The 15,783-nt window shown below is 41.2% G+C and overlaps 1 protein-coding gene across 1 annotated transcript; it reads left to right on the forward strand.

Annotated features, from left to right (window-relative positions):
* The first annotated feature begins 666 nt into the window (after positions 1–666).
* Positions 667–6,249, forward strand: adora1b (adenosine A1 receptor b). The gene is given in 3 exon segments (XM_051425881.1): positions 667–2,723; positions 4,310–4,683; positions 4,686–6,249. Coding segments are annotated over 3 exon segments (1,140 nt in total). The 5' UTR covers positions 667–2,382; the 3' UTR covers positions 5,111–6,249.
* Positions 6,250–15,783: the final 9,534 nt, after the last annotated feature.

The following is a 15,783-nucleotide window of genomic DNA, read 5'->3' on the forward strand; positions in this document are numbered from 1 at the left end:
GAGACTGTTTCAGTGGAGCTCTTGCTGACTCTTGGCCGTCCTCCTATCATGCATAGTCGCCCGGTGTGAATATTGACTACAGTTCTATCCCGCTTTGCTTTTTGTTTTCGTTTCACTCTGAATCATGTGCCAACTGTCAGCTGAAAGCCAGGACTTCCACTCTGCCTTCTTCCATACGTTACAGTGAGTGAACACAGTGCACCATCTGGGACGCCTTCACATCCAGTCTACACAGTTAATCTCTGCCTGTGGATGTCAAAATAGAGATCCTGCCATGGTCAGAGAGCTCAAGCAGCAGCCGGCTGTTGACCTCTGAACCCCAGCGAGGGAGCTCAAGATGCCAGTGCTGTACTTCACTCCTGTATGTTTGTAGCGCTCGCCTACTCAAGGTTGTTTTCTGACAGGGCAGGTTATTGTGTCGCTGGGATACTGCACCTGAATGCTCCAGTCAGAAGAGGGAAATATCAATTTTTCCTCAAAGAAAGCTACAGATGTTTTTTTAAAGGGCAGATCAATATGTCTCCTGTTTTTTATAGATTGGGCGGGCTGGGCGCAGGCTCAGAGTGGAGGTCTTTGAAGTTTGTAGCACATGAATATATTTAGAATGACCTGAATATCTATTTGCATTACAGATGCATGTTTCTCTGAGGTGTTTTTTTTTTTTTTTTTTTGAGGATTTAGCTCTTTATTTCTAGCTTTGTCAGTACAGCATGAAACACATGAACACAGGTGCCTACAAATACTTACATCCCTGACAAATATCGTTCTTATTGTTTTCTGTTTTTACAGAACTTACTCTCCACACATACACGCAAAAAAAAAAAAAAACAGAAGGTTTACACAGTCAAAGTACCAAGGGGAATCAAACACAGCAATACGCTGACAGCACATCAATATCTAGGAATGCACCCTGAAACCTGAGTCCATGCCAGGCCACAGAGACCACTCCGGAGAGCCCAGGCCCCATTGTCTCCAATATATTCTAGAAAGGGGTCACAGATTTGAAAAAACTTAAATGGTTTATCATTAAGCCAGAAGCGTATAGCTTCTAGGGGGAGAAGTTCCATAATACTCCGGATCCAATGTGAGACTGTGGGGACAGAGTCTGAAATCCACTGTAGAAGAATACATCTCCTTGCATTAAACAGCAGCACCTTAAACAGCTTCAGTGAAGGGGGGCTGAGGTTCAAAGCTGCTGGTTGTACTCCCAGGATACAGGAAATAGGTTCCAGGGCTAGTTTCCTCTTGAAAATAATATCAATTTCTTTACACACTTTGATCCAAAAGTCATTAATAAGAGGGCATTCAAAAATACAGTGGAAATATGAACCTTCAATAATTTTACACTTATTACAGTATTTTGAAAGCAGAGGTAAAAAGTGGAATTCACATTGTGAGTGTGTATTGTGCCACTGTTTACTCAGTCCTTTATCACTCAAGGAATTGTTTATAAGCTAATGACATTTTCCTTAGCTTTATCTGTGATATTTTTCTGTCAGCTTTGGCAGTTCAGTGCCTCACCTCTTATCAGAACAACGGGGCAAAAGAGCAAGGTCCATTAGCATCTGAAAGGGTGTGGAAGAAAGGCGCGCATGGCGTTATACAGAAAAAAGGTGCGAGTTCAAATCACCTCTGCACTACCTGACTTCCTCGGGACGGTCCCGCGGAAGGCTACAGCGGCGTTCGTTTATTTCTGCATTGGAAAATGAAGCAATCGCACCCAGCAACGGAATCCGATGATCTATAACCAAGATAACACTTTAGAGACTCAAAGACAGCAGATTCGAAAAGGCGAGACAAATCCCACAGCTATTTCCGACAACTGCATTACTGCTCTTACTGAAAGCACAGCGAGGGAGAGAGGAAGAGGGGGCACCCGCCTGCGCAGCTGATGCAACTGTGCGCGCCTCCATCCAGAAGATAGTTTATTTGCTTTGTTAAAACCTGCTTTGTTGAATTTAAAAAAAAAAAAAAAAAAAAAAAAAGAAAACGTAGACTGATGAAGATGAAGCGCCCTCTTGGATAAATCGAAACGCATGGGGAAGGATGCTGCACTCACTAGGAGCAGGTGTATTCAACCAAGTGGAGGCGCAGGACACAGAGCAGGAGCGAACAGCCACCGGACCACCACACCTGCTCCAAAAGGAAAAAAAACCCTCATCCTTAGATATGCTGCTGGTTAACGAGCTTCTCCACTCTCAAAATAACTGGATTTTTCTTGTCAGTTATTTATGGTAACCAGGAGAATGTGTGCACCGTGAAACTGATGGACGCGCAGCTCGTTTGGAAAATACTATAGTGAAAAAAAGGACTGCTCTGTTGGCTTCTTATAAGCCTGCTTCACTGAAATCAATCTTATCAAGGACATCATTATCTGCAAGGATGCCCGGAGCACTTTTATCAGCGCAGTCGCTCTACATTGGGATGGAGGTGCTGATTGCAGTCGCTTCTGTGATCGGGAATGTGATGGTGGTTTGGGCGGTGAAAATTAATAAATCGTTGCGAGATACCACGTTTTGTTTCATCGTCTCCCTGGCTCTGGCGGATATTGCAGTGGGAGCTCTCGTCATCCCTTTGGCCATCACTATCAGCATCGGACTCCAAACTCACTTTTACAGCTGCCTGCTGGTGGCGTGCACGGTGCTGGTGCTGACGCAAAGTTCAATCCTGGCCCTCCTGGCTATTGCAATTGACCGCTATCTCAGGGTCAAGATCCCGACCAGGTAATCCACACATGAAAATAAGGAGATTCACAGACTCACTTATTCTCACCGTCTGCGCCATAAGGAGAGGTGGCAGTGATGGTGGTAATGGCACTGTTATGTTTCCCAGCAAAAAAAAGCCTCCTCACAAACAGCACAGCTCCAGCGCTGTGTTCCAGGGCATCAGTGTCCTCATGGGTCTTGTTTTACTTCACAGGATGCATCCATCCTGTCAGTCCCATATGCATATAGGTCTGACTCACCAGCACTGACATGACAGCTAACTAGAGCATGGCTGATCAACCAACAGCTTCAATTAGGTCCTCTGTTCTCAAGATTGCTAATATGTGTTGAAGATTAGTACAGTGACAGAATTAGTACATGTGGCTTTAGGGTTGCAAACAGGAGGGCACAAAAGATGTCAGGTTTGCTGTCAATGACTTTCAGTCTCCTTATTGTATTTGAAGCAGCCAGCCAGACTGAAACAAAAGACTGAGAAGTGTGATGAAAGGCTGAGGAGATAAGCTTAGTGGAAGAGGGGAATTTATTGTCTGAGAATATTGTCTGTGTTAGCCTCAAACTTTTTATCTCCTGTCTACGCCTTCCAGGCTTTTGATAGTACTTTATCAGGAATTTTAGCTTTTGAATGCTTATTAAGTATAAAACCATCGAAGCATAATGGTGTCTGGCTTAGGAGTTGCTCTGCTCCCTTCCCACAACTTGATTTTCCCTTTTTTTTCCTCACACTTCCCGTTGTTTGATCAGTATCTGATCTCCTCGGAGCAGAGCGGCTCGGTGTGTGAATAACAATATTCTTGCTGTGCAGACACAGACCTAAGTTAACACACACATCCCTAATCGATACTAATCCAAGACATGGCATCTGTGACGGCCAGGCTAAATTGCAGTGTTTTCTTTTGCCTCCGGCTATACTTAAGCAAAGGTCAGGTTATTGTCATGCCCGATATTTCCCTTACAATTACATCATCAATACATAGCTATTTGTAATCCAAAGGAGATAAATTGTTGTACTACACACTTTCCAACATGAACTGGATCAGATAGCTGTTTTCATCCCCGCCTCTAGGCAAGTATGAGTCTCTCTGTGTCATATCTTGTTTACAGGACAGCAGTGATAAGATTTCAGGGCTTCTGTACCTTTTCCTACCTCCTGCTTCTTATCCACAAAACACTATAAACAATGAAAAAGTCAAACCTGTAAAATCTTTTGTAGCATGCCAAGAACTGCAGCTTGTGTCCGCTGTAATAAATTAGTAGGCAATATTGAGCCAATTTTAAGAACTGTAATTCAGTTTTGCCACCCTGAACAAAAGAAGCATGAAAAGCAGCAGTGCTGCAAAGGGCAAGGTTTACTGATAAGGGTTTGCAAAGTGTGTCTTACTCAAGTGGAAATATGTGCTGCAGGGAGCTGTGTGTAAGGTGTCAAAGGGCTTTGTATTTTAAACAACAGCTCTTTCTCAGGAATCACACATTTTGTCATTCCAAGGACACTGCCAAAATGAAGAATTAAGTAAAGAAAGCATGCATGCTCTGACAGCGCTGTGAGAGAAAGTGCTGACATGATACTGTGTTGTTTGCTCCGGCAGGTACAAGCGAGTGGTGACCACCCAGCGAGCTGGGCTGGCAGTGGTGATATGCTGGACAGTGGCTTTCATCGTGGGACTCACACCCATGTTAGGCTGGAACAACCTGAGGCGCCTCCAGCAGAACGGCTCCATCAGCTCTGACCTCATTATCACCTGCCAGTTCGAAAACGTCATCAGCATGGACTACATGGTCTATTTCAACTTTTTCGGCTGGGTGCTGCCACCACTGCTGCTCATGTTGGTCATCTACGCAGAGATCTTCTACATGATCCACAAGCAACTTAACAATAAGAAGTTCACCACCAGTCACACAGACCCCAACAAGTACTATGACAAGGAACTGAATCTTGCTAAATCGCTGGCCCTGGTCCTTTTTCTTTTGCCATCAGCTGGCTTCCCCTCCACATCATCAACTGCATCACACTCTTCTGCCCTGAGTGCAACAAGCCCATTGTTCTCCTCTATATCGCCATCCTGCTCACCCACGGCAACTCTGCTGTCAACCCAATTGTCTACGCTTTCCGCATTAAGAAGTTCCGCACGGCCTTCAGGAAAATCTGGCAACAGTACTTATGCTGCAAGGACACACCACCTCTGGAGATTCAGCCCAGTGACAGGAAAGAGATGCCCAATCCAGAGCCACAGCAGGCGACACCAGCGCTGCCCCCTCAGACGCTAACTCTAAACTCTGATCCGACACCACAGCAGCCGCCTCCCCCTGAGCAGCAGCAGGACCAGATGACTGAACCACAACAACGGCCTAAAGAACATCCGCCCTTACTGGAGCAGAATGTGGTCTAAGCCAAGGAACTGATCTGATTGCTGGGAAAGTAATGATCAACGCACAAGCATTGGTTCTCTCCTCATTTGAATCCATTCTAATGAGGAGCATGAAGTAGTACAGTGCTGCAGTGACTGAGACTGTGACTTGGATCGTAAATCTCAAACGCTGGACGATCATTTATTTTTACTCAGGAGGAGTGGATGTACTTAAAGTTTGGTCAGAGCAACAAGAAAAGGCAAAAAGGATATCTATAAACTTGCAATAATAGAAGTCTTTTTGACAGCGGCTGTCTATCTTAGTAACAGACTGAAGGCATTAAGCTTTAATTTTTTTTTTGGTGTGAACAGTACAAAATGTGCAATATAAGTTATTGTGGTTGGTCAATATCACATTATCAAATGTTATAACTTGCGATAAAATCAAGGTTTCTACATTCAATAGAGCAGGTTCATCTTACTACTGTAATACTGTGTGTATGTTTAAACTGGCAGTGGCTGAAGAATATGAATGTAATAATAATGTAAATAAGGGACTACAGCAGTACAGCTGTGAATGCTCATCTCTTCTTCAGGGTCTTAATCGCACAACAGTGGTAGAGCGAGTGGCACTATGGGAGAGATTTTTGCAGCAACGAGGTGTGTATGTGCTGATAGAAGGGTTTTGTAATCCCTTAGCTCTTCTCCACTGGAGTCCCTCAGTGATCCAGCAGCCCTGATCCATTACGGAGAAGATACAGGGATAGCAAGCAGCTGGAGGGAATGGGAGGTTTTAACCTTTTAGAAGCTGCGTGCAGGAGACTCCTGGCTGCAGGACGACAGCTACTCATGGGAGAGAATGACAAGATGCACTTAAAGCTCATGTTTATCCAGCCTCCATGCCAGCTGGTGGTGGTAGCGGGGTTTTCCTTTTTTTCCCTTCATGGATTCATAATAACCTTATCACAACGTACCGCTAGACACAGTGGCTTCCATGGCCTTATTCAGTATTTTAAAGTAGTACTAGTATGGACTGGACAAGAAAAGACATCCTGAAGATTGTGAGTATCTTAACTACACTGTAAGCTCAACATTTTGCATAATGCCAAACTGGGGCATCTGTAGATTAGTTATGTTATGTTCAATGCCACTGACATAAAGACATTGTATGAGAATGTAAAGTAATTCTGTTTGGTCTCTTGTAAAGACTCTCAACTCTGGACAAGAATGTGCACTGATGTTCTCCTAAGTGGGTGGGTTAGGGTTACAGTGTCTTACGTAAGGTACGTAAGACATTTTTATTGCGGTCTTGACAAACAACTCCTGGGCAGGAGCAGGCAGTGAACACTTTGATGCACAGATGGCTAAGAGGACAGTGTCAACAGAAACCTTAATGCAATCCACAGCACCTGTATCTTGATTTGTCTGAAGTGTATGGGCTGGGTGGACTGTACATAACACACAGTTACTAACATAATGTATAACATAACATGCTTTCTATAGGTAATGCTATTTACAACCTAGGTTTACAGTCTTGATTCCAATAGAATAGTGAAATATACATATTTGTGTTTATTATGTTATAGCTTGATGAAACCTCTGGTGAAAATGTGACCACTGAGCAGAAAGCTAAACTCTGTCTCCTTGAAATTATATTTACTTTATAAACAACAACTAATTGTTGTTGCAAATACATTTGAAGGAAATGCTGTCTAGATTTTGTTTTCTATTAAAGGGTGTAACATTTAGGAGATTGACAGATATGGAATATAATATGCATCAGAACATATGCTATGTTTTAATTAGTGTATTATCACCTAGAATTGTAGTGTTTTTGTTACCCTAGAATGAGCTGCGGGTTGCCCTCCGTGGAGGCTGCCATGTTTCTACAGAAGCCCAGAAGGAGAAAATTGGCTCTAGATAGGGGCATCTTAAAAGATGATTAAAAGAATAATTAGTTCATGCAGGTTTGAAGATAAAGATTCAAATAGTCCTCATCAATCCGTTCCTGCCAAAGTCAGCATTTCCTTTAACTGAGGATACACTCAAGTACAGCGACCCACCAACCCAGTATGTATCTATTCATTTATTTTTTTTTTTAAGAATGATAAATAGGTTATTTTCTACCTATTCAGTCCTCCCGACGAGTCAGCACTTCCTGAGTTGTAATTATTCCACAACAATCAACACTTTAAGCCCTGGATATCTCAACTTTCTTTTGGTACCTTGCTGCAGTTCTGCAGCGCTGTCAGAATTCTCATTACCGTGGTGCAATAATGCAGCGAGTGGCTCTTAGATAACAGTCAAGAGTTGTCACAGCGCTGACAACCCATTTCTCTCCTCAGTGTACAAATTCCTTTGATATTTGGTGACATATAAAGTTCCTGGAGAGACCACATAATCCTAGTGAGGATGGCTCACTCCTGCTGTGTCTGCGAGATCTGCACCTCTCGAGCTGTGAACCGACTCACTTCAGTCTCCTCTTTCAGATATAACTCAATCCATACAGTAGAAAATATACTAGACATGTGAGCACTTCTATGTTATATAGTACTGAGCAGGAAGCTTATATAAATCAATAATCTGGCTCAATATTAGGAATATTTTACACACAGTATAACACTAATAATTCAGTTTTGGAGGCTTTTCTTATTGTGACTTGGTTTCCTGGGCAAGGAAGCTGAGTTTCAGGGAAGGATTGAATATCAAGTCGAAGGAGATTTCAGATAAGATCTACAAATAAGAGGAAAGAAAATACTGGAGTTGTGTATTTCCAATAGAACAGCAGAGGTGACCTTTCCCTGCAGTGACCTTCTGTCCTTGGAGCTAATGTCGGTGTAAACCACAGATCCTAAGAGGAAGAAAGGGGCCTCTCTTTCCACCACCTCATATTGACATTCTGTAGTAAAATCAGCTCAGGTTCAGGGTGTACCAACTTCGTACTTTATGAAACCACAGATGTTGTAAGATGTGTGCTTATTGGATTCAGTAAAAGCTTTGGTGCATATTTGCAAGGGAAATTCGGAATTGTGGTGATCATGTGTTGGAATCAAGTCAAATTAGTATCTGAGTATTGTAATAACAGCAGTGCAAGTGCAAATTTCCTCAGGGTGGTTGTTTCAGGTCAATATTTTGCTCAGTACATTAACTGACATTGACCTTCCAACCCCCCAAAGACCTCCTGTACCTCCACTAGGACACGCTGAGGGGAAAATGCATACCTTGATATTTATGTCTCAGTGAAGGGCTTTTTTTCATTAAAAATGGAGGAGCAGTTTGATCCACCTGGGCTCTGATCAGGTGCCATGAAGAAGCAAGTGTGTTGTGCCCCCAGTGCAACTGCACAACAGGAAACAAGGCTCCTTGTCAGAACACTTTATATACCATCACAACATCTGTCTTAGGTAACAGCTGTAACACCGCTCTGACGCAGACCTGTGAAGGATGAAGGAGGGATAACACTTCATAAAATAGGCATTATTATCCAGTCACACAAGCATTCTCAGTATGATGGTGTGATACAGTAAAGCACAAAACAAAATCCACCATGGTATACGGCTGATTGTTGGCATTGTTCTGCATGTTTGATTTCACAGGAAAGCAATCAGTCATAAAAACAAGGCCAACAATTTTGCCTCTGCTGAAAGAGCATCTGTGTCAGACCCATCTGTGTTATGGTACAGCAATGTGGGAGCATCAGTTCCTTGTTGGCTGCATCCGGACTGATGTGCATAAAAATGAGTGGATGCAAATTTGCAGCAGATGGAAAATCTGCATCCAGTAGCAACTGAACATGGCATATGAAGATGTAATGACATGCAGCGTATTTTGTGATATTGCAAGCAATTACACAAAGCAGATTTACTGCCATCATCTTTAGCTGTGAATGTGACCTAAAGCCACTGTAACACAAAAACTGTGCGATCAATTGTGTTTTAGAAATGGTTTCATCCCACCCACTAAACCTTTGAGAAAAAGCAATAAGGGCTCATAGCATGTGTGAAAAGCCTTCAATAAAACAGTATTAGTCCTGCAAATAAAACAAACTCATTTCCCCTAACAATCAATTATTCACAAAACAGGCTTACAAAATTAGAACAACATCAATATTTTATCCCCCCTTTTTAAAAAAAAAAAAATCAAATCTCTGCCTCAGGAGGTATTTTGAAAATGAAGCCTTGAAGCAAGGTTGTAAAATACAGGAGAAGATTGCCTTCTGTGTGAACCCAGGCTAAAGCGAAGATATAATAAATGGTTTCATAAGGTTTTTATGGAGCAGATCGAACAGAGAGGGTTTTAAGCTTTGTTTAGAAGCACAATTCATTTCCTTGAGTAAGTGGCACATTCTCCTTATACAGTAGTGGCTGTTAAAGCTTGATGCTGCATTTTCTTCCTGACACTAATTCCCTGTACCAGAGCTCTATTTCTAACTCTCTTCTGGCCTCATTGACTGTGCTTATGGCAGACTGCCACCTGCTGGTAAATAATATTATGGTATGTTTAATTAAAACTGAGCAGTGCCAGGACGACTCACTGTTGATCTGGCTCTCTGATGGAGGGTACCAAGGTCACATCTGGTTCCTTCATTAAGCTTCTCCCACAGGTCCTGATGGTTACTTCAGTGTCCATATACTTAAATTTAAAATCTTCTGATGGTGGTTCTAAAGATCGGCTTGGCTAATTAATATCCTCAAGACACTAGAATTAGATCACAGAGAGAGGATAGAGCCAAAACGAAAACCCCACTGCATGCATTTGTACATTCAATACACAATTTAGCCACATAGTACATTGTGCTCAGACTGTTTTAATTCTGTAGAACAAGAAAATGCAGTTCAGAGGAATGGAGAGTAGAGATAGCTCATTATCTATTGTAATCACAAACAACATTGTTTTGCAACCGGTGATTGAAGTTGTTGATTATCTTATCAAGATACTAAAGATATAATCCAGAAAATGTTCCCACATCCACATCGTAAAATTACCCACACATTGTCATTGTTGTTTCTGTTGTCAAGAGACCCACTTATGAACTTCAGTACCTGCAGAGTAAAAAGTTTTTATTGATTCATTCCTCTGGCACTTTAATCCGGGTTCTTGTGGTTAAAATGCTATGCTTGAGACTACATTAAGCTAGATGTATTCTTGTCCACTTTAGCAACATGAGCAATGAGCATGGAGTCATCAGCAAATGTATAACCACTAACAGTAATGTCAGGGTTCAAGTTGTTTTGCTGCATTACTGGAAAATGACACAGCATGTTCACAACGATCTAGGTTTATGTCCTGGAGGGAAATGCAGCATTTATCGTAGGCCACACAAGTTCAAACTCCGGCAACCCCAAATACGGTAGCCCAGCAAACACACATCAAAAGGAGGCATAATTGCCTGCCTCAACAAGTCTGAACTAAAGTGTGCAGAGCCAGCTGAAGTGCTGAGCCTGACTCACTTCCTGCCTGCTATCAGCTGCTTGTCCTTTATCAGGAAGGGGAAATTCCCATCCATTTTCCCATTTTTTGAAACTGTGATTTTAAAAACCTGTTTAGTGGACTTCCTTCCATGACCTCCTTCTTATACTTTTTTTTTTTTGTGGGGGGGGGCGTAATCTGTAATCTGCAACAAAGCACTTTTTTTGGTTTACAGGCTCTCGGTTCCTTGTGGCAGAATTTGAAAACAACTCTTAAAAAAGTTATGGAGGCGTTGGATATGGAGTTAAACAAGCAATAATAATATTTGGTGCAATCAGAGCTCCCATCGTGGCCCATGTTGTCACTCCCTGTGGCTGTGCTCTGGATGGCAGAGGATGGAACGCCCATAAAGGCCACTGCTTATGACTGGCAGTAATTAGCTTTTAATGATGGTGGTGAAAGATGGCTGTCCATAAAGTCAACACAACTGCCTGGATTTGCTCTGCAGTGGCAGCCCACGCCTCGGCAGACACAGTCTGCCTTCATGCATGGCTCTCAGCCAAACCCTGCATGGTGCGTTTTAGTGATATTATATAATTACAAGAACTCATACAAATTGTCTACAGTATCACTTAAAATTATATCTCCCTGGGGCGGTCTGGTGGCCTAGGGGTTAAGGCGCCGACCATGAACCACAACGTCCCCGGTTCGTTTCCGGCCTGGAACCTCTGTTGTATGTCATTCCCCATCTCACACTCTCCTCATATCCTGTCATCTTTCAGCTGTCACTATCTAATTAAGACAGAAGATGCCAAAGAGTATGTGTATATATCATATGTCATGATAATTTCCCATTCTCACACAGGTCACCCATGTACACAACTTAGATGATATGTTTGGTTCTCATAAAGCCAACAAAGCACCACAGTGTTATAATCATGTATGTATCCAAACAAAGGCATTGCAAAACATCAGTACACATACATCACTATGGTTTGAGGACTCTGCAATGTCCTGTTTCACTCATCAGTATGAAGGTTTCCCAATCCTGTGGAGTACCTGAGTGGAAGTAGAGGAAGTTTGTATTTTTGGTCTGCGGTTGCCACCAAAGACATGTTGCCAGAGCAATGGGAAAGAAAACAATGATAAGCAGTAATGGTTTATCTGACCTGCATTTTTTTAACAGCTTTGATCAACTTTACATGGCACTGCACTTCGATTCCTGGCAGCGTGTGTCCATTCCTCCACATCAGATGGCGAAAACCTGAGTCTGCTAATGTGAGCCAGATGAAGTCTTGAGACTGATTCAAGGTTTCAAGAGTATCAGATTACCTCAACCATGACGTTTTAATGGTTTATTTAGTTTTGTCACTATATCAGCAAGTCATCTTGGAACAATTTACTTTAACCTATCTATTTTATTTTATTTGTTAATCCTGAGCTGGATGTGAGGATCATTGTTATCAGTATTACTGCCATTTCAGCATCTGATTACTATTATACATCTAAAATGCTGGTAAAATAATTAATTAATTAATTTAGTAATTTAGTCTTCCTCTGAATTGGTCTCGTCATCTTTAAAGCGAATTATTGGCTTGGTATGAGCAAGTGTTGGCAAAGTAACCAAGAAATATTCCCAAAGGTGACTAACAGTCTAGTTTTTGATCAAATGTTTGGTGAAGCAGAAGTAAGCCTCCTGTCTGCAGCTCCAGGGAGACATGAGTCAAAGCTGTGCTCCTACGGTCCCATTCATATGACTGTACACAACTTTGTGGCAACTGTTAAAAGTTTGTTCATGAAATTATTTCTGTCAAACTTATCACGCTGACTTATGACTCATTACAGACAAGCTATTATATGAGTGACACTTCAGGGCTTAGAGGGCATAACAGGTTTCCGCCCTGGCGAGTGCTTGTTTTAATCAGTTTTTGTTTTGGTTGCGTCCTTTGTTTTGTTTGTTGTGCTCTAAGGCTTGTTGTGAGCCATTTTCACCCACAAGCATGCATAGTATCTTGACAAATTAGAAAGGGTTACAAATATTCAGACACAATACATTAGACATGCTGTTTATTACTGTTTTAGTTTCATTGTAATAATAAAGTGAACAACATTGAATGATCAAAATAAGCGAGGGAATGCAGAGGCAAACTTCTTGGAAACCCAAAATAAACAGTTGTAAGAGTTTAGTGGGGTATAAAAACAAAGCTATTCCCAGAATAACTGCAAGGCACAGCCGACTCAGCAGGGCTGGTAAAGTACCTGGACGTGGTGATGGGGTAACGCTACCCCCACATCAGACACAGTGACGGTCCTGTGTGTTGTACAGTCTCTGTGTCCGACCACAAAGTCAACAAACCAGCCGTCATAAAACACAACGCAGCTGAATGAGGAAGCTGGCCACATCAACTGTGGCTGACAGGAAGTGATTTTTGCATTTATAACTCTCTGCTAGAAACATACCATAAGACATAAACAGTTTGCTTTAACAAGACAGCTGGAAACTAAACAGGGCACGTCAAAATTAAAGACAGAGTTGCAAAACTGAACTGTAAACACTGAAGAATCTAAGCTGGCTAAAGAAAATCGTGCCCTGATTTGGTGGAAACACAGTGCTTCATATGCGAAGCCTCGCACACAATCAGTTTCACCCCGAGCTACTATTGTCCTTAAAATGCCAACACAGATGACTGGGACGTACAATAGTGAGATAGGATTTTGTTGTATTCTGCCTCGCTGTGTTTTAGCATACCCAGAAAAAATGTAGAAATGTCACAAATTATGACTTTTTGATAATACATGGTTTATGTCGTTACATGGTAAACCTAATCATAAAGATTCCGCCCATGTGAGCTATGAAGGTCTTGCTGCTCTGCTATGATATTATCCAGCTCTCTGATGACGCAGTTGGCCACCTCATACAGTTACTGTATGTGGTGTGTGCCAACAGGCTGTGCTGTCATTGAGGGAAATTTTGGGAAGGATGCCAAACAAAAATGTGTATTTTAAAGGTTCTGTGCCAGACGTCTTTTTGGAAGCAAAGTGGCGAAACCAAATGAAATGTGGCATTTGTTAAAATGCATGGAGCCGTATTCATTAAGCCTTTGACGCCATGTGAAATCAGTGGCAGATGTTTTCAAAGGAGGCCTGGGGATCCTCTGAGGAGCCACACATAAACAGAAATAACCTTATGATTGTGTCTGAATGAGCATAAAAAACTGCATCAAATGAAAGAGGGTTTGTGCATTTGAAGCTGGATAGAGCTGCTTTAGTCTAATTTAAATGTAATCCTGTGACCAAAAATAGGTGTTCAGTTTGAATGTGTGTAATGTAACTACACTCTAGCTGGTATTCTTTTTGTGTGTTAACCAAATGTCTGTTTTAAATGTCTATACCCACTGAAAACAAAGGACATCTTTCAGTTTATGCAAGATTACATTTATTGTTTTCCAAGAACAATTTGTTGGGTTTGTTTTATATGTTGATATGCATATAAAATGACAGTCATCAAAGGGAAACAAGCATCGGCAAAATGAAGGACATTAACATTACAAACAAATGTGTTTTGACCTGTCAATTTCACTGATTTGGACAGGTATGTGTATTATCTGGACATTATCTGATACAAGATAGATTTAAACTTTATAGTACCTCTGTAGATAGTACTTATCTAACTATGCAAATATATATCTTCATGGTTTTTGCTCTTCGTGGGAAAATCGCAACAATAAAAATATTTTCAGAATAAAAAAGTACTCAGTGAGAAGAAAATATGACAACAGTAAGTTAAAAACCGGGGGATGAATGACGTGTGTGTGCAACGCATCAACCACATCAGGAAACCATAGATTCAGATATGAGGAAGGATATCTTTCTCATCAAACCACATGTCAGAACTTCACACCTCCTCCTCATTAAGACATTGATACGTACTATATTGCCTTTACCATAAAAGGCAAGTCACTGTGAGAGCAGATGTGCACTTAAAGGTCCAGTGTAACATTTCAGAGGATCTATTGGCAGAAATTAAATATTAATAGGTATGTTTTCATTAGTCTATAATCCCCTGAAAATAGTTGTTTTTCGTTAACTTAGAATGAGCCATTTTTTCTACAGGCCACAATGTTGAACTGCCATGTTTCTACAGCAGCCCAGATTGGACAAATCAAACACTGGCTCTAGATAGGGCCATTTTTTGCACGTTTCCCTGCAACCGTAGTTTCTCTCTCAGGATTGAAAAGCGAGCGCGGAGTCAGGGATTTGCAATCTGCAACTACACTGCTAGATGCCACTAAATCCCACACACTGGTCCTTTAACTAATATTCCATGTTGAAATACTGAAGTCCAAGCCCTGTGTAAAAATGGTTTTCCAAATCACACTGAAGTGAATATAAAAACATCAACTGCATTTGAAACTGATTTTATTAATTGCAAATAAAAGAGATGCAAAGATTTAATTTGGCAAAATAATGGCAAAGGTCAAGGGTGTCCACAAATGTGTACAAATCATTGATAAGAAGAAAGCAACTTTGGGCCGTTGTTTGGTGTTTGGCTGAAGAAAACAAAGATTATAAAAAAAGTATGATGTTATAGAAATATTTTCAATGTCTTGTGGTAATTAAACGTTGAAGTGGCCGACACATGAGATGACAATACCAGCAGTGGCCCCAAACCAATTTGAGTTTGAGATCGCTGTTCTAAGGTAACGAAAACAAAAAATTCTTATTTTGATTATACACTGAACATACCTATGAACATTAAACTCCATTTCTGCCAATAGATCCTCCTAAATGTTACACACTGGAACTTTAATGAGCGCTGTTTATTTTCCTGCATCTGAAAATACAGCAGTACAACTAAGTAAACATGTTTGCATGGGAAGAAAGGATGTCAGCAGCATGCTCACTGAAAAAAAGCCCCTCATCTGCAGTTTTGGTCATTCATGTGGGAACGCAGTGAGTCATGATATGCTGGCTGAGACACATCCTTGCCCACAACACCTTGATACTCACATAGCCCAAAATATCAAGATATGCTCAGCATACTAACACTACTTCACAGTGCTGGTATTTTAAACAGATTACAGATTAGCCCTTGCACAGATGGTATTTAGAATAAAAAGTAAAGATTTCTGTGTTGTTTTTTACACATGGCTTAAACTGTTATGTTACAGAGATATACACATGAGAAATTTGAAAATTCAGCATGTCATCACACGTAATGATTCATTTTCTGTTAATTAGAGAAGTAAGATCCTTTTTGTAGGAAAAATACAGAAACATTTGATGTGTAACAGTTATTGCCAACA

Source organism: Dicentrarchus labrax, unplaced genomic scaffold (genome assembly GCF_905237075.1).
Source record: "Dicentrarchus labrax unplaced genomic scaffold, dlabrax2021, whole genome shotgun sequence".
In the NCBI taxonomy this organism is placed as follows: domain Eukaryota; kingdom Metazoa; phylum Chordata; class Actinopteri; family Moronidae; genus Dicentrarchus; species Dicentrarchus labrax.